The following is a 24,216-nucleotide window of genomic DNA, read 5'->3' as shown; positions in this document are numbered from 1 at the left end:
GTCAGATACCCCTCCAGGTTCCTTCCTGATAGAGCCTTCTTAATCCGACGTAACCAGCTCAAATACGTGGCTGATCTATCAAGTTTCAGCTCCACATTCTGAAGATCTAGCTTGACCTGCACCGGAGCAGGTGCTGAGACCGCAGTCTTGGTCGAGGCACTAGCTCCCTGTATGAGCCCAACCAAGACCTTTAGAACCTCAGGATCGATCTTGCCCAGACACTCCAATCCCGTACCTCCCGTGCCATCTCTTGACATCCTCAAACACCTTCCTCCTCTTCCAAACCCGATTTTGCACCCTCAAGATCTAGATCTTACTTATCTCCCCCTCGCTTCCTTTTCTTGACCCGATCTTGATTTATCCACTCATCAAAGATCGAGATCCAAACCTGATCAACCCTCCTGCGGGTATCGTGGGGGTATAGGCCCCCCACCCCGGCCGACCTCAATCAAACAAACAAGCCTAGGTGGTGGCTGGCCTAAAGAAGAGAAGGAAGCAGCTAGAGAGAAGAGAAGGGAAACTAGTTGGAGAGAGAGAGGTGGCTGCTACAGTAGGGCGGTGCTATGGTAACACGGGTGCTACAGTGACAGCTAGGGTTTAGGCTCTGATACCATAAAGATTTCAGCTAAAAGTTACTTTATTGATTAATGATTTGGGCTTATATAGAGCCTTACAAAGCACTCTTACAAATAACCCCTAGACTATTTCATAATGGCTTATTTACCGATAGGCCCCCCAAAACTATTCTATTACAATAAACGATAAAGATACAAATGTCTCAATAATTTTTAGTCTATGTTGTGTGTTCATATATAGAGAAGCTAGAATGATATGGCGGATAATTTGGCAAAACAAGTGTTAATGGATGGGATTGTGTAGGTCACACCATCCCTTGCTCAATGTAATATGGTAAATTTTCAAGGGTTCTGGTAAAATTTCAGGGATTATGATAAATTTTCATGGGTTCTGGTAAAATTTCATGGGTTCTCGTATAATTTCAGGGCTTCTGGTAAATTAGCTTAATGCTTAGATATGTAACCCTGCTGTGTGTAAGACTACGGGCATTTGATAACAAAAAAAAGAAAACGAATTCAAATAGAATTATCCAAATTGAAATCGTATTACACGTTGAAGCAAGAAATATATTGCAACTCGTTTCTTAATATTAAAATCATTAACCTTCCTACTGAGATTGTAATGATCGATGATATAATCAGGCTAAATAAGAACATGATCACAAGAAACTAGACGACACCATCATTCGACCAACTTGCATATCTTAGTTTTCTAACAACACCCTGCTTGGTTCATATGAGGTGAAAGGCATGGTGAAGAGTAAGAGGCGAGAGAAGAAAATGAAAAAGGAGATTAACACAATTTTCATGTTCTTGTATGCGTCTAGTTTCTCTCCCATAAACTTCAATTTGTGGAGTGTAAAAGTATAAATTTTACGAGGCTAAAAGATTTAAAATAGTTTTAGACCAGATACGCTTTTACAACTATACTACTGTTGGGCAAGTGATATCCTACAATCATCTATACATTTATAAACATAGCTTGCTAGTGAAAAGTGTTACCAGCTGTAAATGAACTAATATATAAAAACAAATTATCCTAAGAATAAGAAATTGGGTAGAACCATCTACGTCACTCTAGGTTGAATTTACAAGATGAGGATTGAAATGCATTCACCAAGTAATGTCTTGGCTTGCTCGTTCTTCTCTGACTCGCATAGAAAAGTGAGATCATCCTTGAAAGAGACATCCATTTTGTGTTCCAAAGGAACATTTCTGTATAATTTACTCATCTCTAGTAGGCATTCAGAAGCAGCAATGTGTACCTGAAACAGGAAGGCATACAAACTCAGATACTAAAACTAACATAACAAGTAAATTAAAATTTGGACTTGGGTTATTGTGACCAAAATTTTCGGGAGTACTAGTAAACTAAAAAAACAGCTTTTTTACTCCCACCTGTGTCAGATTTCAACAAAATTTTGGGTCATTTGCAAATAAGACCTGACCCCACAAAAAACAAGGCTGAGTTAATTATGAAATGGTTACATCAACTCTACTGCTCAATTCAGATAACATACATCAACGCAAACGACAATATCAATTTTGACATTTACTTCAGTTTGATATTATTTAAATCTCAGCGGAAAAAAAGTGATGCTCATCATCTGAGGGTCTAATTTTATACATTTAATGGAGTTACTCTTACCATCACACAAATCTAATTGGATGGGCTTATTTGCAGAACTAAAATAATAATATCAGTATTATATCCGAATTTCAGAATTGTTGGTGTTTTCAGCAAACAAGGGTAAACAAGGATAAGTTCTAAAAAAATTTCAAGTTAAAGCTCCAAATCCATAAAACAGTAAGCCATACCTGAGCAATCTTCACAGAGCGTATGCAATCAAGGACCAGAGGTCCCACTGAATGAACAACCTGCACATAAAACAGTAATTTAATAGGAACAGACAAACTGACAAAAATTATGTAGATGACTTCTCAGCAGTTCCTTCCTTTCAGAGTCATGTAATATGAATGAATGAAAATAAAGTCATATTTTAGTATTATACCTTACAAACAAAGGTCAATTCATCATGAGAATAAGCACAGGAATCATCAGGTAGTGTAGAAAACTTTAAAGATAGTTCCTTAATTGATGAAAACGCCGACATTTTAACTGTACATGGATATATCAAATTAACATCAAATGATGAGTAATATTCAATCTTTTCAAACAAGCCTACTCTTTATCTTATTTGCAAAAAAGAGAACCCCCACTTCATGTATATGCAACCAACAATAGACATTCTTGAGACTTTTGCTACCAACAATCATCAACTTAGATTGATTGTTATAGGTATCTCAATTAAAAATACAATCTTACCCCACCTAAGCTCTTTCTCCCAGCAAAGCCCAACTTAAAACTTAACAACAAGCCGAGAAAATTTAAAAAATGGTCTCTAGTTGCATTAGGACCTTGTGACTCCTGTTGGGCTTCATTTCTAGACTACCCCAACTTGTTTGGGACTAAAGGCTTGGTTGTTGTTCTCTAGTTGCATTAGATCATGATAATAGGTTTATGTGAGCTAATATGATAGTGCAGGGTGATTTGGTTTTTTTTCTATTCTCACCTCAATTTTAGATGGCGAGGTGTTACTCAAAAAGTAAAATAATGGTGTTGCTACATGCAAAATTGGGAAAATATAGGGTGCAAACAAACAAATCTGTGCAAAAAGCCCTGTATCAATTACATAAAACATGAGGGGAAGTTTCGAGGAAAAGCTATCATACCTGGCCAATTATAGCTTGATGATAGAGCAATTGAAATAACTTCCAAGATCTGTTCCTTTTTATTAAGTAAATCACTGATTGACGAGACATGGATGCATGATGAAACACAATCAAGCACTTTATCCATAGGAGCAGAAGTGTCTTCAGCCTCATCTAGTTTTTACATTAACAAACCAATTTTGTATATTTAAAAAATTGCAACTCAAATAAATAGAACCAGGTCACTAGATCTTACAACTAATTTGGAAACAAGAGTACAAGGCCATTGTTTCAATGTTGTTGCGGATACAGTAAAATTGTACCATATATGGTATTGATAAACAAGATATATCAAGTGTTCCCTGAAAGTAAGAGGGAATATAACACAAGTCCCCAAAAGCATTAAAAATGTCCTTGGTTACCCTTGAAGCCCTATTAATTCAAATTATGCCCAAATTACCCTCTCATTCCTACCTGTTTTATCTCTAGAGAACAAAGATAATATGAGATATTTTGTACTTCAAATTCGGTATATTCAATATTTTTTTTCCTTTTTGGTATACTAAACTATTTAGAAGGATAAAAAAGAGCAGCAAAGTGATAACTCACCTGTCCCAGCATTAGAAGATATTACAGGTGAAGGAGAGAAATTTTTTGCACTGTCCTTCTTACAAATCTCATATAGCATTGGAAACACTGAATTAAGGAACTCTGGATTTTTAAATGCTGAAATCACCTGAAAAAATGCAAGCAAATATTTTGATCGAAATGATCTCACTACTAAAGTTGCTGTTTTAAGTGAAAAAAAAAATCAGATGATAACAGTTTTTTACATCAACCATCTCTCCACAATTAGCTTGTAGAAACTTGGATCCCGGTATCATATTCTCTATTCTTGATTTAGTTTGAAATAAATAAGGATCACCACCAGAAGCAGAATTGTTAATATTTCACATATCACCAATCATACTACCTTTAGAATTCTCCTTCTGTGTTTATATTTTTAAAAGATGTATGGTATCTATAGCTAAAACGACAAAACTATTGATGGTTGCTTGTAAGAAACATATAAGTTTTTTGGGCGTTTCTCAAAAGTCCATTTATGAGGGGCTCATATCCTCTCTTTAACTTCCTATCAGCTTTAATCAACTGAACACAAAAAGAACCTGAAGCTAGTTATGTCAAATCAAAGAATCAGAAATACAAATATTACTTGTTGTAAACAAGAGAAAGCTGCTTCCCGATAGGATTTCGCCTTTTTAGTGCATGCATTGGAAACAGCAGCCAGAACATTAGTTGGTGTGGTGGGGTCTGCTTCTGTTAAAGCATCATGACATGACGAACATACTGACGCTACTGCATGTAAGATAAGATCTTTTCCCTAAAAAAAGAAAAAACAAAAATGAATTAAAAAAAGGTTATGGCATAGACAGGGCCAAGAATGAATTTAAAAAGGAAAAACAAAAATATGACTGCTGTTTGGATATGGCATAGACTGTCTTTTGTAATTGAATTAATTCCTATTAAAATATTTGTTTTTCTTATTTTCTTTTTGCTTTCACTTTTATTCGTACTTTCTTACCATGTGAAGCAAAAAGCAATTATGCAAGTTCTTGAGACTTGTGAACTTGAAACGGAAGTTTTGATTTATTGACAAAGGGTGCAAATTTCAAGTGTACAACTGCAAAATTCCATTTGTATAGGTGATTTAATTAAATATATGCCATTGACACACGCATCTTTATTGGGCACACTATATTTTTGATATTCCAAGTGAAAATATGCCTGCTCAAACTATGAGTAATGCAATTTATAAAGGGATGTAAATAAAGACAAACAGATATTCCAGAAATGTGATTGAATTTGAGAAGTTTAACACCTAGAACTTCTAGCGATGCACTTGTTATAGCAGTCTAACATGTGACATCTTGCACATGTTATAGGAACTTATGAGATCATACTCTTGATTCACATGTCTGTACATTATGTTCTGATTTTCTGTTTGGTGTATGTGGAATTATATCTTGAAAAATAACATGTGTGCCGTTTAGATACCTCCCAGAGACGACCAGGGAGTTCCTTCAGAAGTGATGAAAGTAGCTTGTTTTGATGCGGCACAAGCATTTCTTTGAGAACTTCACTTAACTTCCTCATTGCCTTCGCTGACTGGAACAACAAAAGAACATCTCAATACCAGTGAGAAGAAAAAAGTAGATGTTCGCAACTAATACATTGATTGGGACTAACAATTTCATATAGCATCAGTTAATACTTCAATTTTTTTGGATTATTTGCATACAAACTTAGCTACTAATAAGTAAAACTGCCACAGATCATGCATGCCTCAAGAAAACCAAAACAGCCATACGTGGAAATAACTACCCCCTCATTATTTACCTTTAAACAAATGACAACAAGGGAGGGGTTAACAAGAGCAATTCATTGAAAGTTGAGAGGACAAATTTATTTCAGATTATGAATGTTTTTGAGAGGCATATGTGGTGTATCTCAACTTTGCAAGGATCTGGTGAATTTTGAAGGAGCAGTTCTGGCAGGCAAACATGAAATATATATAATTTAAGCAGTAACTAATACAGGAATGCACCTTTCTCTTAGCACCCCAAGAAGACGATGCCATACAATCACATAGAAGAGATACCACTTCTTCCAAGTATAATTGAAGTGTAATTCTTTCACCACTGGGGATTTCTTCCCACAATTCTTCAAATAAGGTGCTAATATCCTTGTCATCTTCAAATCTAAGAATAAAAACATAGTATGGATATTTTGTTTCATTCCAAGGCAGAAAAAGATCAATTAATTCAAACTATACCCCAAAATATCATTACTTAAACAAAAGAAATGAAAATATTAAAATTGATGAATTTGCCATACAAAACCTAACCAACAATCCTTGATGCATATTACCTTCTCTTCACTGATTTCTAAGATGTTGAAACTTAATAATATCGCCATTGCTGTGAACAATTTTTATATTAAAAAAAATAGCTTTATGCTATATGGATGAACATGTGGTTCATAACTCCTTCCACATACCTTGAAACAAAGGTGACAGGAATAATCACAGAATTATAGCCACTCAAAACCTCAGCCGCATTGTTGTAGTAAGCTCGCAAAAGAACTGCTCCAGAAACCTGAGCATTCTTTTCTCCCAAATGTAGAGCTGTGGTGTCTTCAATCAGCTTCTGAGCTTGCGCTTGGCTTGCGTACTTCAAAATTACCGCACAAGATGATGCAAATGCCCTTTTCACAGAGCTGCTTTTTTCATCCAACACGGCATGAAAAAGGGTCTTTAACAGGGTGTTAGTGAATGGCTTTATGTCAGCATTCACCTTTTGCGCTAACATGGTGATGAAGCTAGCCACCCCAACTCTGAAATTAGAAAACACAAGCTATTAATGGGAGTATATTATAAATCAATTAAATACACACTTGACTTATTTTTTTAAATATGTATGAGATAATATTGAAAGATGTATGACCCCATCAATAGAATGCATATTCTTTTGCCGCTAACACTTTGTTCGGTAGTTAGATGCACAGTCGAGGATTAATTGGGTCTAACTGAAACTTAAATTTGCATTGTCTTGCAGTCAATAACCCAATCTGACCGGACCCACTTAAGGCCAATACAATATATTTATTAGCCAAATTATTATCACACCTGTTAAGTGCTTCATTTTTAATCTTTTATAATGCAGAAGCCAATAGTTGCATAATTTACAAATCGATTCTTCAGTACCATGTAGGAAAAGATCTAAACCAAATATGCATCAGAAACAATCATGTTTAAATTTGTCAAGGTCGACCTATGGGGTCAAGCCTAGTAAGTCAACCTGGTAGTAATGGGTTAATTCTGGCAAGTCTCACCATGCTGGTACCAACTACGTAAGGATCCAATACCAGTATGTACCAGCACCAAAGAGTATAGTCATAACAATATAAAAGCCAATAAAATGAAAAGACACCTGGTGTTAAGGCCAACTCCAGACTTAACCATTTGTGCTAGCCGAGGAACTAACAGAGTCAAAGACTCAGTATCAACAACTTTTAGACAAACATCCAGAGTTTCCCACATTGGGCTGTCTTTGGCAACAGCAATTCGCAATCCTTCCAGTTTCTCAGCTTGGATTCCAACATTAGCAGCATGCAACTTTATGTAGTGATAAATGCCAAGAGAAAGAATTAATTTGCAGAACAATACAGCACGAAAGTTAAATCGCAGTGCAATCATTTGTTTCTACAAGAACTATATTTGCAACTATTTAACCTCGTCAGAAACTTCATTTGATTTTCTAATTATGGACATTTTTGCAATCATTGGGAATGAAGGGGATTCTGCAATTTCTTTATAACAAGGGATATTTTTTGCAAAGTCCCCGAAAAGTTCAAAAAGGGCACACAAGGTAAGAAAAACCAACTAAAGTTGAAAACAGAACGGCAAGGTATAGTTTTTTTTTTTATGATTTACCTCAACATAGTTTAACCTCTGGTCCTCAAGACTTGATAAGCACTCAAGCATACAACATACGAGATCAGGTAAGTGCGGTCTAAGTGTAATCCCCGCGCCCTGTAATCAACAAAAGCATGAATATACTAAAATTCTCAGATTTTGATATGTTTGACTATTCAGATTTTTGAATTTTTCAGCTTCCAATTTATGCTTCAATTTTCCAGATACATGTTACGAAATTTTTTATTTCAAATAATTTTCACTTTTTGAAAATATGTTTTTGACCTGGATACATGGATAATATCTGAGGTCACTGAACTTTATCCCATGTCACGATTTGTCAACCAGAGCCATTGAATTGTTTTGACCTAATCAGGCATTTCCCTGCCCTTCCATCACAAAACTGGACACTATGAACATTCTTCTGTATCTGGTCTCCCTCATAATTTCTTCATATTAGTTGGATTACTCAACAATATCCAAACAGTTGACAATAAAAATGTTAACAAAATAAGAAAGCAATGCACCTAATGGATTATGGATCCCATGCCCCTCCAAGAAAAGAACTTGAAGTATTACTTGACTATAAAAGCCAATATAAATGAATGCTGAAAGCCTGATACACCAAGATTACGGAACAAAAACACACCTTTGCGAGCTTCATGACTATACCAATGGAGGCCTTCTGCACACTAGAAACTTTACTGACGATGCCTTCAACAAGCAAGTACGGCAACACCATATCCATCGTATGGCGTGCATCAGAGGCCTCAGTCAAAGAGATGTCACACAGCCTGACAGTTAACGAGCTGACAGCACGGCACAAGCTGTCCCCTGTTTTTCGGACTGTTTCCTTAATGTCATCCATAGCTCGAAAGGCTGCAGTCCAAATTCTTTTCAAATGCTTACCAACCTTCAAAAAAAAGAAAACGACGAAACATTAAAGAAAATGTGACACAGTGGAAAATAAAAAAAAAAGATACTGATAAATTAGACCAATTAGTTTTTTTTAGAAAAGCCACTGTCTCATTTTGGCTCGCAAAAAATGACACCCACAAGCAGCACAACTAAGTTGTACATTTAAAGTAAAATGCTTTAATTCAGTTCATAATTGAAGCTAGAACCACAGTCTAGATCCAGTATGTGTAAGTAGTTAAATGTGGCACAAGTAGTTGAATGTGGGGTATTGTCAACAGTAAACAAGATGCATCTTTCTATTAATTTAATTAAACAGTACGACATTATTTACAATATCTCACAAAATAAAGCCGCATATTTTAAATATTAGAAACACTGGGTGTTTTCACAACTAAAGAAATAGCAATCATAATGTACAACAAACAACAGGTGGTTACTAAACATGAAATATAAGAACCAAATAACCTGACTAAATCTTCGGCCTTGAATTAGGTCAGCAATAGCAAGGCAAGAAGCTTCTCTTGAGCGCCAAAGTCTAGAACCACATTGCATTAATAAGTCGTCCATAATAATATCATAATATTCATCAATGGTCTTCTTAGAATCTGCCACGATAGATTTCCATATGTGTGCCATTGCATCCTAAACACAAGCATAAGACAGTTAGTACAATGTAGGTCTTTTGATCAATGGCTGAATGATCAGTAGAATCACAAAGTCCTTTTACCCTATTAAGTTGAGTGTGTGTGACTGTGTGGGAGTGGTCCACAAAGGTTCAAGTAAGAAAGGACAATTTGCTCCTAAATTAGAGAAGAAAATAGTTTAAACACTCATATGTATGCTCCCTCCCTTACCCTCTCTCCCATATGGAAAAGCAAGTATGTCATTCAATAGCAAAAGTTCTTCAATTTTTCACATATTAAACCCATTTCGAACATATCAGTCTGTCACGTGCATACAGAAGAATCATTGGTAAAATAGTGATATTAACAATAAGAAAAAAGAAACCAACTAAAAGATTCTGCAATACAACTATTGCAATCAGCTATGTTGCACGGATACAGATACGGTTATCATATTGGATCCGTATCCGATACGTATCGGATACGGTGATACGTCAATTTTCAAAAATCCTGGATACGATACGGCTACTATATATATTTTATTTTAATTATTTTATTAATATAACACTTGTATATAATTAAATATCAAAAATCAACTCGACTATAATTTAAATATTAAATCTAGTAGGTTAAAACAACAAAAGTCAGTAGTTCAGTGGGAAAGTCACATGTTACTTAATCAGTGGATCTCGGGTTCGATTCTTGGATGCTGCTAAAAAATATTTTTGCCTTGCGCGGTGCACAGGACCGTGTCCATGTGTGGTGCACTATGGTGTATCGGTCATTTCAGTCCGTATCGGAGCCGTATCAGCTCATTTCAATTCGTATCGTAGCTGTATCAGATGGTTAGGGATACGCCAGCTGGCGTATCCAGTATGTATCGGGTCTGTATCATACCAGTATCTGATACGCACCCAATATGGATACAGTGCCCAGTTTGAAGTATCCGAGTAACATAGGCAATCAGGATCATTCAAAAATCATAACAAAAAGAAGCATTAACAAAGAATAACAGAGTACCATATAAAGAACCCACTACCAAAGTACTAAATTAAACAATTAAACACAACTAAATTTTGGCCAATCCATCAGTTCAACACATCAGCTATAGTTTGGATTTCTAAAAATAATGCAGCTCTGTCAGTGCAGGTTGGGTTATATTTATTTTCTTTATTAATAAAAATAATCAAAGGATCCAAAGAGAAGTCATTGCAGACATACTACCTATGTAGATATGGCGGTTTAATAATACCTTAGAAAGGCAAAATCTACTCAAAGACAATATAAACATGCATACCTGAACATTTTTATCAGGGTCGTACTGATATCGAACGAGCCTGGGAATCAAAGACTTCAAATGTGGCTGCAGCGCCTCTCCAGCCTGCTTTGCAATCTTGGAGAATCCAAAGGCGGCACCCCTCTTGGAGTTCAGAGAGGCTTGGTAATTGGCAAGGTCCATGAACTTGTATATCAAGTCAGGCTGGCCCATCTCATTGGCAAGGCTGCACAGTTCTTTGTAAGTACTTAATTTTCCTCCGCCTAGATCTTTGCCAATACTACCTTCTTGGAACACTTCTGAATCTTCTGTAAGCTGAAAGTTAAAAGAATGATGATGGTGGTCATGATGGTACTGTAGATAAAGGGCTACATTCACGCATGTAGCTGCGACATTTTCACTTATTATGCATTATTCCAACAAATGCAGGATAACCATACTTGTGATAAAAACCTAAAGTATGCACTGTCTACCTCTACCAAATTTAGAAAGAGATATACTTTATATCTTTTGAAGGAACTATACACACCGGCGGTAGTTCTATGTTCTAGAGGACACATGTAATATTTTTCAATTTCAGTAGTTAAATAATATTGTGAATTGAGAAGAATTGGGTACTTTTGACGAAGGGTATGCAGGGTAGATGTTATATATATTGTGAAATTAAGAGTATTATTGTTATGCAGCAAAACAAAGGATATCTTTTTAGTTTCATAATGGTTAAGTAGGAAAAGGTTCCTCATTAAATCACAAAGAAACAAAAATTATAGCAAATAAATTCAGCTTGTTTGGATCAATGTAAAAAAACTTACCTTGATAGCTCTTTTCCTTTTCCCAGTACCAGTCAAAGTGCCAACAAGAGCATGGACCAGCTCTTGCTTCATGGATGCATCACCAAGCTCATAAACAATGCTCATTCCTTGAGAAGCCAAATCTTGAGTCAGATCATTCTGATCTCCAATAAGGTGTGAAAAGGCTTCCTGCAGAAGAAAAAGAATGTAAGATTAACGCCTTAAAATTCAAAATAAGAACCTAAACGACCGAACATTTTCATATGTACCCTTGCAGAACAACATGATATCATATGCATGTCCATTCTTCAAGCAAATTCTCAGAAGATATGGTATAAATCATATTTCTCTCCACAAAACCAAATAATGTGTTCTACTCACTCTTTGCTTAAAATAAAAATTTGCTGATACTACCCCCATTGTTTTCTTTCCAAGTAAACAGAGAAAAGAGAAGGATGGCTCAGGGCATTTTTGAAGATAATATGAAATATTCTTGTAGTTTGCAATTGGTGTACATTGCAAATTTCATTTCAGTTAATGGAATGTAATATCCAGATTAGTGGGGCCCAAATGAAATTTAACCTCAAGAAGAAAATTGATCTGAACAACAAACCTGGATTTCTGGAAGAAGCTCTTGGATTCTCTTGTGATGGCCACAATACATTGTAAGAGAAACCAGCCAGACAGTCCCTGCACACCTCTCTTCTTTCCTACTACTATAAAGGAGCGTTTCAAATAATTTCTTGATGATTACTTCCCTTGCCATAATATGGGACTCATCATCATTGACACTCCTGTCAGAGGTAGTTAGAGAGGAAATCTGCATTTCACTAGTCAGGTAGTTTGTTCTTTCAGAAAGAGAGCCGTAGTTGGTTTTCAGTACCATATCAGCTGTTACTGGCACATCACTCCATATGAAAGATAAAGCCTCACCAGCAGAAAACAGCACATCTTCGACCTGATGTTAGAATTTTTTAAGCTTGGCAGTCACAAAGAAACGCAGACCCAAGAATCCATATCAGACTATGGTGTTGCATTGATACCATGGCAGTTGCATACAGTTAGGGGTGGCAATAGATTGGATTGGCAGGGCCATAGGGCGCTTCTATTTTTATTAATAAGTGTAACCCCCACCACCACACTCCAATATATCATGACCTGGCCCATCAACCTATTGTCTCAGACAGATCATGTTCAACATGATAGGTGGGTATTGCCGTATTCTAAATTATATTCTTTTTGGATAAGATATCAAGTAATTTTTTTTCTTTTTTTTGTATGCTATTGATGAGGATCATTGAGCTATTAGGATTTCTGCCTTCTATTTTAACTAAATGTTATAATTGCAGAAACATCGGGATGGGCCCAAGACAGAACAAGCTGCAGGTCAAGAAACTCTGATCAAATACGACCCATTAACCTGACAGTTTCACCTAACCCAGATCAGGAATCAGGTTGAGCTGGATATATGGGTTAGATTTGGTTTAACATGTATTGTTAGGTCAACAGTAGCCAGCTTTATATAAGATACTAGCCTTTGTTTCATTAACTAGTTTTGTCTGAACTTGGTACCCGGAATCTTGCATGTAACACATATGGCTTTTGCAGAAAAAGCATGATAAATGAGGCAATTCTTATATTTACTACTACTCAATCCCAGGTTGATGTACCACACAAGCAGTACGCAGCATATTTTATAAAAGAAGTGTATAATTAGAAGGTGATAACCAAATTAAACTCTGACCAACCTTTGACCGTGATATGCCGAAAATCAAATCTAGCGCACTTTGGAGGTGGGGGAATGAAGTTTCATTAAAAGATATGTGCCCAAGAGAAACAAGAATCTTCTGCATGCATTTAATTTCATTTCCAGAGAGTAACTTGGCCAACCTTTCTTGAAGTATAATCAGAACACCAGCTACAGTAGAAACAATAGTTGAAATACTAAAAATGACACAAGAGAAAAAAAAAAAACTTAAGGCAAAGTCCATTACATAAATTATTTTTTCATTGGTCAAATCTATTTCTGAAATACAGAGTTCAGACACTTCTGTGGTAACTATATCCTAGATAGAGGAATAGCACAAAATCACAAAATCCAAGAAAGCACTGCTATCCGTTCCAAGCATTAACAGGCCAAGATAGTCAAATGAACTAATTCCACATATTAAGGACTACTTGGGGCAATTTGCAAAATTATTAGCATTAAATTGCAAAAGACATCCTTTAAGATGTTTGAAAAAGTCCCCTTGTTATCAGAGATACAAGTAGTAAGTCCCTCCTGTTAGTTGGATCCATAACATGCTTCCCTTTTCATTTCATGTGATTAAGAATAAAACAAGAGGCATCATGCAATAATTCTAACTCTTCCAATTCAGCTGTGGTAAAGTCGTTTTATTTGACTAAGGTCTTTCCACTGGATTAACTTCTTGCAGTATGTAGTTTAGTGTCAAAGGTCAACTCATCAACTCCTATACAACTAATGAAAGAAAGAGGATTCTCAGCAAAAGAAAAACATAAGAGTTTGCTACCTGTGATGGAATCGCGAGTTATCACAGGCAACATCGTCCGAAGGCCAATGTGGCCAAGGGCCTCCATTGCAGCAGAGGCCAGAGGTGCTGTTTCTGACTCAACAACCTTAACAAGAGCTTCTATGATGCTTCTGTACAGCTCTTCTGATATCTACAAAAAAGCACAACATGTGTAAGCAAAGCTTAATATTTTTTATCAGTCACAGTACTGGTATGACAGCCTAGATGGCTACCTCTTTTGGCCTTCTATTATTCTTCATTCTTTAACTCATGTCGAATTTAATATTTTGATTACAGAATTGCAGGGAAATTGGTGGATAACCAGAAAAATATTTCACAGAAAATCAATATTAATGCATCAAGCTAATATCAGTCAAGTTTGACAAATTGATCCACATGAACCTGATCCTGTGCTGGCATGAATAAAATTGGTGTTAGCCTTTTCTGTTAGTTTTCAATTCTCTCGCTTGCTTTGTTTGACATTTAATATATAGATTACATAAGTCAGAAGTTAATGCTGAATTGAACACTCTGGGATTAAGGTAAAAGTAGGTTAGCAAGACCCAATTGCACTGACCTCTAATTTCAGATAGAGTGCTATTTGAATAAAATTTCCGCACAACATCATAATACATAAAAAGGCCAATACTCCAGCACACCAAAAGAAGAAAAAGGCCAAAACTCCCAAGTTTTCTTGGAATTGAAATTAAATAACAAAGAAAGAAAGAAGAAAAAGAGAAACTTACAAAAGATGACTCCTTCATGCACTCTGCAGTCACAAATCCAATGGCACATATGGAACCATGAAAAGTTTCAAATCTGCAACATTTCCAGAAACAAAGCTGAGCAAAAATATAACCTACATTTACAAATAAACATAAAGATGATGTTAATATTCCCAAACAAACCTTATTTTCTGGTTCCTGCTGATCAATGAAAGAAACTCAGAAATAAGATCAGATGCAGCAACACTTGAAAGAAAAGCACAAGACAAGCCAATAACACGGGATGCAGCTTCTCTAGTATCAGAGTCAATATGACTAAGCAAAGACTTTAACCAGGACAAACGGAGTGAATAGCGCGATGCCACCAACTGAAAGGGGAAGGGAAAAATAAATAAATAAAATAAGGGTGTTTTTAGTAGAACTAGCACATCACTAAATATACTTTATGAGTGTTATACCAACAAGTCAATTGCCACATATTGCATACACCCATACAAGCTAATATGTGGATAAAACAGCCAATATGCACTAACAATTTCCTGACAATATTTGCCAATCTTGGTTTCTCTATAGAAAATGTGTTCTTAATTTTATTTTTTATTTTCAAAATAACACCAGACATCTTTCATTAAAGTTGCAAATACACCAAAAAGTTATCATATTTGCAGATAATCCAGAATTGTTGAGCTGCGTAACTTCGACACTGCCTCAAACAACCACCGTCTTGTCAAGTCCAACATACACTAAAATTAAGACATCTGGATGTAGATGTTGGCACTAGTCTTTGTAAGTTGGAAACAATGCAAGGTGTAAATCCTGGAGGTTTGTTGGCTTTAAATAGTCGGTTGCTAGTTGAAAAATATAAAATGTTAATGCTGGTAGTCTCTTCCATCTGCTATTTGCAACCCCTACTTGTGCTTAAACAGAAACCCCCACAAAAAAAAAAAAAACTAGTATATGCTGAAACACCTTGGGAAAATGAGAGCTAATGTCAACTAGTGCCCTTAAAGCAGTGGCATGCAATTCATTTGACCCTTCAACTCCCGTTGCTTTTTCAATCAGTATACCCATTTTCTCAATCAACGATACTTCTGACTCTTTTTCAAGAAGCTGCTTTCTCTGGCTTGCCTCAAAGCATTTCATCAAGAATTTAACCATTGCAAGGTAGGATTTTGATGGGAGGAGGAGCCTTCCCTCTCTCTGCGCTGTTGAATCTAACATCTCTGGTTGTTGAGTAGCAATAAAATCTAGCATCAATTTTAAATCAGGATAGTTTGCCCCAGTATTGGTCATAGATAGCTGTCTTTCGTCTTTTAAAAGGTTAAGGCCTTCAAGAGCCATTTCCCTGAGAACACAATAAGAACAATATACCAACATGTAAATAGAAAATAATGTTACAATGGCCAGAGAAGGTCAAGGATTTTTATTAAATGCAATAAAATATGCATTTTCAAAACATCTTCATCTACTTGCAAATCAAATTCTCCATGCTTCTGAATTTCGGAAATTTCATACACCCCAGTGAAAATTGTCGAAAGAAATCTTATGCAATGCCCACCCAATACATTGGCAATACATAGGAAAATCTTAAAAACAAAAAATTCCTCCAAACTCTCAGTACACAATCTACTCCAGAAGATGATCAAATTACCTACTCTCCTTATGTTTGCCTCAACATATGTGAGAAAAAAAAAAAAAAAAAGCCAGGTGTATAATTCAACAAACTAGAAGGGCAAAACGAATTTTTCAAAGGCACATATATGGAATCTGTAGGGCAAACATGCTATTTTTTAATCTCTGCAGGGGAACACATGAAATTACTTTTTAGATTTACTTAGGTTGTAACTGTACAATTTAGATTTCCAGCAAAGATGTCAGACAGTCATAAGTTATCAGCAACCAATTCTATAGTAGTTCAACAATGAGAGGACAAACATAAATAGTAAAATACGAATACAAACCTTATATCGAGCCTTGTATCAGAAGCGCCAAGCATGCAAATGTACCGACTGGGACAGTGATGTAAATCAAACAATGAAGTTGCCCAGCGAAGAGCACAAAACCGAACTTCAGTTTGTTCCTGCTTAAGCATACCGAGGGGAAAAAGGATTTTAGATTCTGCAAATATAAAGAATATTCCATAGTTAGTTGAGTAGGAGCTTACCGCTTGACAATTTTGCAACAGCAGTGCTTCAAGCTCCTTGAGTACTTCTTCGGGAGCACCCTATTATCATTATTGTTAAGTTAAAATAATTAAGAGATTGCAAGAGAAAAGGCCAAAAAACATCCTCAATTGAATTCAGTTCAGGAGGGCACAAGGGCTTCTGATAGCCTTATTGATACTTTGAAGGATGGACAAATTCAGACTACTTCGTGTAACGGAAACCATTTTTAGTTCATTCAACTATTTCGTTCAAAGGCTTTATTTGAGTGGAAGTCATCAGGAAAAATCAAATTTCCCAAAACTTTGATACCTTGTAAGCTGTTGCGAGTGAACTAGCTACTTCCTGAATAGCTAAGCGAAGAGATTGATCTTCCAATCTCAAGGCCATAAAAAGTCGAACTGCCATGTCAGATTTCTCTCTGTAACATAACAGAAGCATGTATAATTATAATAAGAAATACAGTATGATCTTGGTACCGAAAACGTAAGTCTCTTTAACAAGGCATACCAGGTGGGAAAAGCAGCTGTCACACTTATGAGAAGAAGTTGAAAGGCAATTCTACTCCTAAATTGATAAATGGGGGCACTACTTGCAAGTAAATCCTTTTGTGACAAGAACCTACCACCAAACTCTTAAGTATCTGTTGGAACAAAGATTGACACGCCCTTTGCAGTACAATGACTTGACTAAATTGGTTGGTCTTTGACTAAAAAATTGAATACAAGGGCTAACAAAACGGGTATTGCAAGAACACGCAGCTAGAGGTTGAACAAATCTGCATCTGCTTAGAAGTGAGGGCACAAAGTACCACAGTTTTTGTGCACTGTGTGATCAAATCAAAAGGCCCCATTACACCTTGATTTTTAGGGTAAGATATTCTTAATCTGGTCTACCAGGTATTGTACAATTCTTGATCAGACAAGCCCATGTGCAAATTGTTACACAATTGTGCCATCGCTTCCATAGCAACAGGTGTGAAGTCTACCGGGTATTGTACAATTCTGAATGATTTTCATTTAATCATTCCATGCCAATTTCATACTCACTTTTTGGCTGCTCTTTTTCATTCCGGGACACAATGATGCAATGAATATTACAAATTCTGGTGCAAAAGATTTGACAAATCTATGAAAGTAAAGCCCGCCTAAGGCATACTGGCATTTACTAAGTACAGTCTGGGACATTAATTGGACAAACAACCAATATAAGATTGGAAACATTAATGAAAAAGATACCTAAATAAATTGGGCACACGAGAAGCAAGCAGGCCTATGGCCTGGTAGGCAAACACTTTCAGATCTCTACCAGCAGTATCTATCAGAATTAAAATTTTCTGTCAGGCAAAAACAGCAAACATTTTAAAGTAAAAGCTCTCTTCTGCAATCTACACCCCCCCCCCCCCCCCCCCCCCCACCCCCCCACACCCAACCCCCCTTCCCGCCACAAACATCACTTCCTGCTTGCAATTTTTTGTGATCACTCCAAACACAATCTTCCACTTAGTACCACATTGAAACCCTTGTTTTTTTGTGGGATATGACTAAATTATAGCCAGCCTTTAGCTTATTCCAATTTTCAGTGTACTTTAATTAATTGGTGTATTTTCTTTCACTTTCTGAAAGCAACAAAAAGAGAATGTATAATTAGGATGAGATTTAATACAATCGTCATTTCCAAAAATAAAACCGTGAAATAACAACACTAAGAAATTGCAAATTCGTTGAATAACAACAACACCTAATTAAGTCACTTCCCACAAAGAAAGGTGTGCTATTTGCAAATTTGAGCTGAAGACAGTTTAGCTACTAATTGCATCTTTCCTAGAGACAAATGTTAAAATATTACAGAGAAACAGAAACCAAAATGCACAACCTGCTTGTAAGCCAGAGGAACCATCAAGAGATCTTAATACTCCACTCAAAATAACAGGCCCCATTAACTTCAGTTGATCAAGGGCTGCCTGAATGTAGTTGAAATCATAGAACTTAGAACTCAAGATTGCAAGAGAAAATAAATCTAAGTAACATCCTTCAGTGGAAAGGTAAAGAGAAATAAAATAGACGAGGTTCTGCAAGATAATAGGGAAAATTGCTAGACATCACAGGAATGTCTTCACAAAACATGCATCTAACATCTAAATTCTAAACATTTAATGTGTCTTCTTCCATTAAAGTGGTATTAAGATATGCAAGAATAATATATCCTGAGGCCTATGGTAATTACACAAACAAAATGTCAAATCATCATGTGTACACCCCAAATTGTCAATATAAAGCCTAAAACCTGCGAAACAAAAATATCATGAATACACATACAAAACACAGAAAGTAGTAAACAACCAGATGCCTACTACAAAATGTAAATTACATCCTATGCACCAATAGTTCCCATTTACTTCAAATAAACAGATTGTCGTAGACAAATGGAGAAGAAGGTCATTTAAACCTTCTACAGATAGTTTGGAAAGATTGATGTTTAAGATACTTTTCCATGTATAGAATAGCAACTAATAGATTTCACTTTTTACATATTAGTGATACATTTGCTTGGTCTTTTCCGCAGCACTTGTAAAATTATGCCTAGTGCTAAATACATCACAAACTTACATGCTTAAAAACCCAGACAGTGAATTCCATTCCTAATTGCTTCAATCGAGAAGTGGTCCCATCTCCTACAAAATTGAAATGAAATTAGCAAACATCAACAAGAAATAAGAAAGAGAGAAAATAACTTTACTGGGCCAATGTACTTTTTTGCTCCAGTACACCTTTTGTTCCTCTAATGTAAGTTTTCAATTTAAAATTTGAATACTTTTTCATGAAGTAACAACTTGAACTTGTGATATGCTGTTCAAACTTGTATAGATATGTCCTGCAGAGAACACAACCAGAATAAATGAAGAAATTGATCACATAGTACCGCTCGATAGGACTGTTTACCGTAAATACAGCCAAAAATGCATTGAAGTGAAAATGGGAAAGCATTGGCAGCTGCAATTGACTTGGTGAAAACAGACATGAGTCTGGCTCTCAGTGAAGTACTTGCTGGCGCGACCTTTGACTCATTAGCTACTTTTTCATCCTTTGGTGTACCTTCAGTTAAAAATTACATCCAATAATGTGATGCTATTAGAAATATGCTTATCCCTATTGAACTTTTGCACAAAACCAAAAGATATCAGCAAAAGATACCGGCAGAGTTCCATTATTAGCTCTTTAGAATCACACTTGCACATAAAATAGGAGGATCAGTTAATTTAGTTAAAAAAACTAATCACACTTGCACATAAATGCCATCAGTTCAAAGAACCTTACGATAACTCAAATGACACAATCAGCCATGAATTGGGTATCTTTATCATTTTCTCATAGCAACTCCATTGTTAAAATGAGCAATGATGATGTTTACTAACGTTTAGCTAAGAACAGAGATTTTATGTTCAATAAGTTAAATGATGGACTGCACAAAAAGCTTGACAAGGCCTTTCTGTAATTTCTTAATTAGAAACCTGCATCTTTGCAAATTTCACTCAAAAGTTTTTAAGTTTAGGACATACCATTAAATAGCATGAATAATCGTCTGATGAGATCAGAATCTTCTAAATTGACACCTGGAGCTCCACGCTTAAGCAAATCCTCTCCTCTCTTAACAACTGGCTCAAGACTTGAAAGAAAGAATAAAAAATGAATCAGAAAGAAATGAAGTGTGCTGTCTTCAGAAAATGCCTCCTAAAGAGAGATTGGGTTAAAACTACCTGTCAGAAGCAGCAGCCAAATAAATGGGATAAACTGCCTCTGGTCTTAACTTCATAACTTCAATAACATTTAAAATTCCAAGCTGCATACAGGAGGTAAGGAAATTACTAAATAGTTTTTATCTTTCAGAAAGTAAACAGCACCCCACATTAAAAAAAAAGCTCAGACTTATGCCTGTATATACATTTTAACTAATCATGTCATTGCATGACCACAATGACCAGTTCATTCAAAATTAGTAGATCAACTTTGTAGTTTGTTTAGCTCAGACTTCTTCGAATTTGCACAGCACAAACAATTAATCTTGTTAGGGTAAATTTGGCAACATTCTGTACTGTTTTGGTAGTACTCTGATCCAGTGCTGTTATCAGTGGCAAACAAGAAGGCATTTGGTACTATTTTCAATTTTACAAAACTATTAAGTCAGTTTGATATTATTCTGAAGGATCTCAAATATATATTCTGGTATGTCAGTACCAGATAAGTAGGCTAAAACCAGCAAAAAGCATTATTTAAGTGCCAAAATTCTGGAGTTTGGCGCAACAAAAAAAAACTACTAAAACTTGCAAATAATGATACCACAATCATCAGAGAGTCACCTTACTCATGGCAAGAGTCTCACTCTTAACTGGTTGCTTTCCACTCACCCGTTCAGCCTGAGAAATTGAAAGTCCTGGTGGGCTTCCCATGCTACATACACAACAAACAATGAAGTATGATTCTTCACAGCAAAATTCATGAAAAAGGCTAGTAGAAAAAAGCACGAGAAATTGATAACTGTATGCCCTACAAACATCAGTTATCATATATAGTTCATGTACAGTATTCCTCTCTAAATTCCTTAACATGTTAAACTTAACCCCTGCCTTTTGCTTTGGATAGAAAGTAAAAACAGGGAACTTGGGTAGACTTTCGAGTAAACAGATATGAAAGGTCACCTAAGATATGTTTCATTTTTCATATACTGCCCATGGCTTTTCATAATAAACAATTTTTTAAATCAACAAGTGATGCTATTAATCTGCAAAGGTATAGATGAAAATGCAATTGCCCCTTGGCAAATTAAGAAAGGTTAACTTACCCAGGAGATGGAGACTGATACAAAATTACATGAAGGCAGAACTCTACGAAAACATCTCCATCTCTAGAACCACTTGCGGCTTTATATTTTGAAGCAATGAATTCATCAATTTTACTCGAATGAAAACCAATTGCCTGAAAAGTAGATAATTAAAGCAGTTCATAAAAAGTCAACCATCACAAATATATTAAAGGAGAAAAAAAGAACAAGATCTCTTAAACAAACCTTAGAGATCATTCTCAGGATTATGCCTTGATGCTGTGAGGGAATAGTTGAAACATTGACTAAAAGTTCCGGTGAAATATGCATCTTTTTCTGCAATAAAGTGGCACCATTAGCTTGTCAACACACAAGGAAACAAACGAACAGAAATGGTTTCTTTTATAAAGCAATACAAAATACTTGATCTAATTGGCAAGGTACACTCAACAATTTTGCAAGACAAATTCTTATATATATATCTATAGATAAAACCAAACTATTAGGTTAATGCCATGGAAACATTTCATGAAATCATGGAGAAGACAGTCATTAGATGTTATTATGTTAACAATCCTGCTCAAACCTCAGACTAGTCTTTCTTTCCTCAAGCCCAAATTGAACTCAAAACTTAGATTGGTGTGAAGTGATGTAGTTGAGATTATAGGAAAAAACAATAATACAGTTTATCAATCATTGCTTTCGCTAGGCTATCAGTTGAAGAAAAAAGAAAATGATATAGCCACAAAAACTATAAGAAGCTAGTGAAGCTTGAGATTATATTATTTTATTTCGTGATAGCCTTGGCGAGCCATCGGTAAAAAATACAGTCTCTTTATGGAAATGAAACCCTCACGAATTGGGCAGGAGTAGTACTAGGATGGGTGACCTCCTGGGAAGTCCCTGATTCCGGTTGGGTTTCATTTCTAGCCTACCCCAACTTGTTTGGGAATAAAGGCTTTGAAGAAGAACAATAGGTAACCCAATACAATACAGCTGAATGTTCGGTTTAATTTGTAAAGGCAAAGAACGGAATGGAAAAGAGACATGTGAAGAACCTCATCAGGCAGCCGTTCAAAAGCCATCTCAAGATACACAGTGCAAAAATTTCTAACCATAGGAGAGGTGTTAGCTTCACAGTACAATTTCCACAATTCAAGCATTGGTAGGCCTATCTCCAGTCGGTGCTTGACCCGTCTGTTAACATGTGTGAGGATCTTCATAACCTGATAGTGACGCAAAAAAGGGAATAATCACTGTAAGTTTAATCTGACCTGTTTTGAGCTTATTTTCGAGTGCTTACATTGGTACACCATTGCATTTTTTGATAGAACATTTTAACAAGTCAAAATATTTCAACAAGTGGAAGTGTAATATGAAACAGAAAGAAAATATTTCTGAAGCATCTAGATTCCAGATAGGCATACCTGAGATTACAACCAGTACCTAGATGCACATTTGATACTAGACCACGGGATCATCAGAGCACAAGAGTGATTTTATATTGTAAACAGAAGCCAGATAACTGCAGATAATGTAATCCTAGGATCAACTATTCTTAAATATTTGCGAAATCGAAGTTCTGTTAACGAACTAAAAAACTAATTTTCACTTAAATCCAGCCCAATCAAGTAAGGAGAGAGTTATACCAGATCACGAACAGAAGGGGAGGAAGAGGAGAGAGAAGAGATGGTGTAAGGGAGGATGGAAGAGAGTAGAGGCTCCAGCCTGTCGTCGGCGGCCAAGGCCAAGCGCGTCAACATTCGATCCAGCGATTCTTCCTTCTCTGCATCCGATTGCGGCGGAGGTGGTGGCGGCGCCGCTGTAGGTGTGGCCTCCGACATTTCTACTCGGTTTCAGTTCGGTTTTGTTAGAGCTGCCTTGGGTCGCAAGAGAGCTGGAGTTACAAGGTGAGACTGGCGATTGCAGGGCTCGGTTATGGCTTTGTCTTTTGTCTTGGTGAAGACTGGACTACAGAGCGAAAGAGGAAAATGTGTGCTTTTTCCTCATTTTGGGCTTCAGCCCACTAACCCGAAGCTAGCTACCTTCAAAACTTATTTTATTGATTTCAAACCGTATTCCAACTGTTAACAACTTAACATCAATTTAGTATACTTCACTGATAATATATTTACATATTTACATGTTAAATTTATCAAATTTTATTTTAATTTAGTACATCAAAAAATAAATTAAATTAAATTAATTTATAAATTGTTTTTACATTTTAACTTTATACTAAATTTATTTCAAAAATTATAAATTTTGTATGTAAACACATCATTCCTTAATTAAGTTGATTTCAACGATTTCAATTTGTTATTTAATACGAATTTAATAGATTTTAAAATTAAACTCACAAAGTCTTTAGTAAGCTTAAGAACACCCTAAGTCTTTGATAAACTTAAGAACACCCTAGTTCTGCTCTGTATATGATATTAACAAGCTACAATAATGTGTGTAAATAACTCATCTTTATAAAAAAATTACTCACTTGATTTTGTTTGGTTAGATTCTTAAGTAAGATCAGTTCCTTCAGTCCCATTCAATTTGGGTTTTGGTCAAGGTCTAGTATAAAATTACAACAATTTGCCTATCTCATTTTAAAAAA

At 35.9% G+C, this 24,216-nt stretch overlaps 1 protein-coding gene across 3 annotated transcripts; it reads right to left on the bottom strand.

The window, feature by feature from the left end:
• Positions 1-1,446: 1,446 nt before the first annotated feature.
• On the bottom strand, positions 1,447-23,564 carry LOC144547489 (ARM repeat superfamily protein). Of its 3 annotated transcripts, XM_078296157.1 has the most exons (36): positions 23,255-23,395; positions 23,033-23,130; positions 22,664-22,831; positions 21,852-21,941; positions 21,627-21,760; positions 21,145-21,235; positions 20,545-20,627; positions 20,347-20,453; positions 19,730-19,882; positions 19,397-19,461; positions 18,663-18,750; positions 18,026-18,104; positions 17,100-17,208; positions 16,790-16,849; positions 16,587-16,705; positions 15,595-15,970; positions 14,809-14,993; positions 14,647-14,719; positions 13,901-14,051; positions 13,118-13,287; positions 11,983-12,327; positions 11,391-11,558; positions 10,600-10,893; positions 9,145-9,321; positions 8,411-8,674; positions 7,780-7,878; positions 7,277-7,461; positions 6,345-6,680; positions 5,893-6,046; positions 5,343-5,453; positions 4,501-4,668; positions 3,897-4,023; positions 3,309-3,461; positions 2,588-2,694; positions 2,394-2,453; positions 1,447-1,840 (listed from the first exon to the last, which is right to left on the bottom strand). In XM_078296157.1, exons 3-36 carry the CDS (start codon positions 22,826-22,828, stop codon positions 1,664-1,666), a joined length of 5,223 nt encoding a protein of 1,740 aa, XP_078152283.1. In that variant the 5' UTR covers positions 22,829-22,831; positions 23,033-23,130; positions 23,255-23,395; the 3' UTR covers positions 1,447-1,663. The 3 variants fall into 3 exon arrangements, with proteins under 3 accessions (XP_078152283.1, XP_078152282.1, XP_078152281.1); XM_078296156.1 differs by lacking the exon at positions 23,033-23,130 and having other exon boundaries at positions 23,255-23,564; XM_078296155.1 differs by lacking the exon at positions 23,033-23,130 and having other exon boundaries at positions 16,587-16,849; positions 23,255-23,564.
• Positions 23,565-24,216: the final 652 nt, after the last annotated feature.

This window comes from Carex rostrata, chromosome 31 (assembly GCF_964058835.1).
Source record: "Carex rostrata chromosome 31, lpCarRost1.2, whole genome shotgun sequence".
In the NCBI taxonomy this organism is placed as follows: domain Eukaryota; kingdom Viridiplantae; phylum Streptophyta; class Magnoliopsida; order Poales; family Cyperaceae; genus Carex; species Carex rostrata.
The sequence above is the reverse complement of the archived record's forward strand: the minus strand, read 5'-3'. Positions and strand labels throughout refer to the sequence as shown.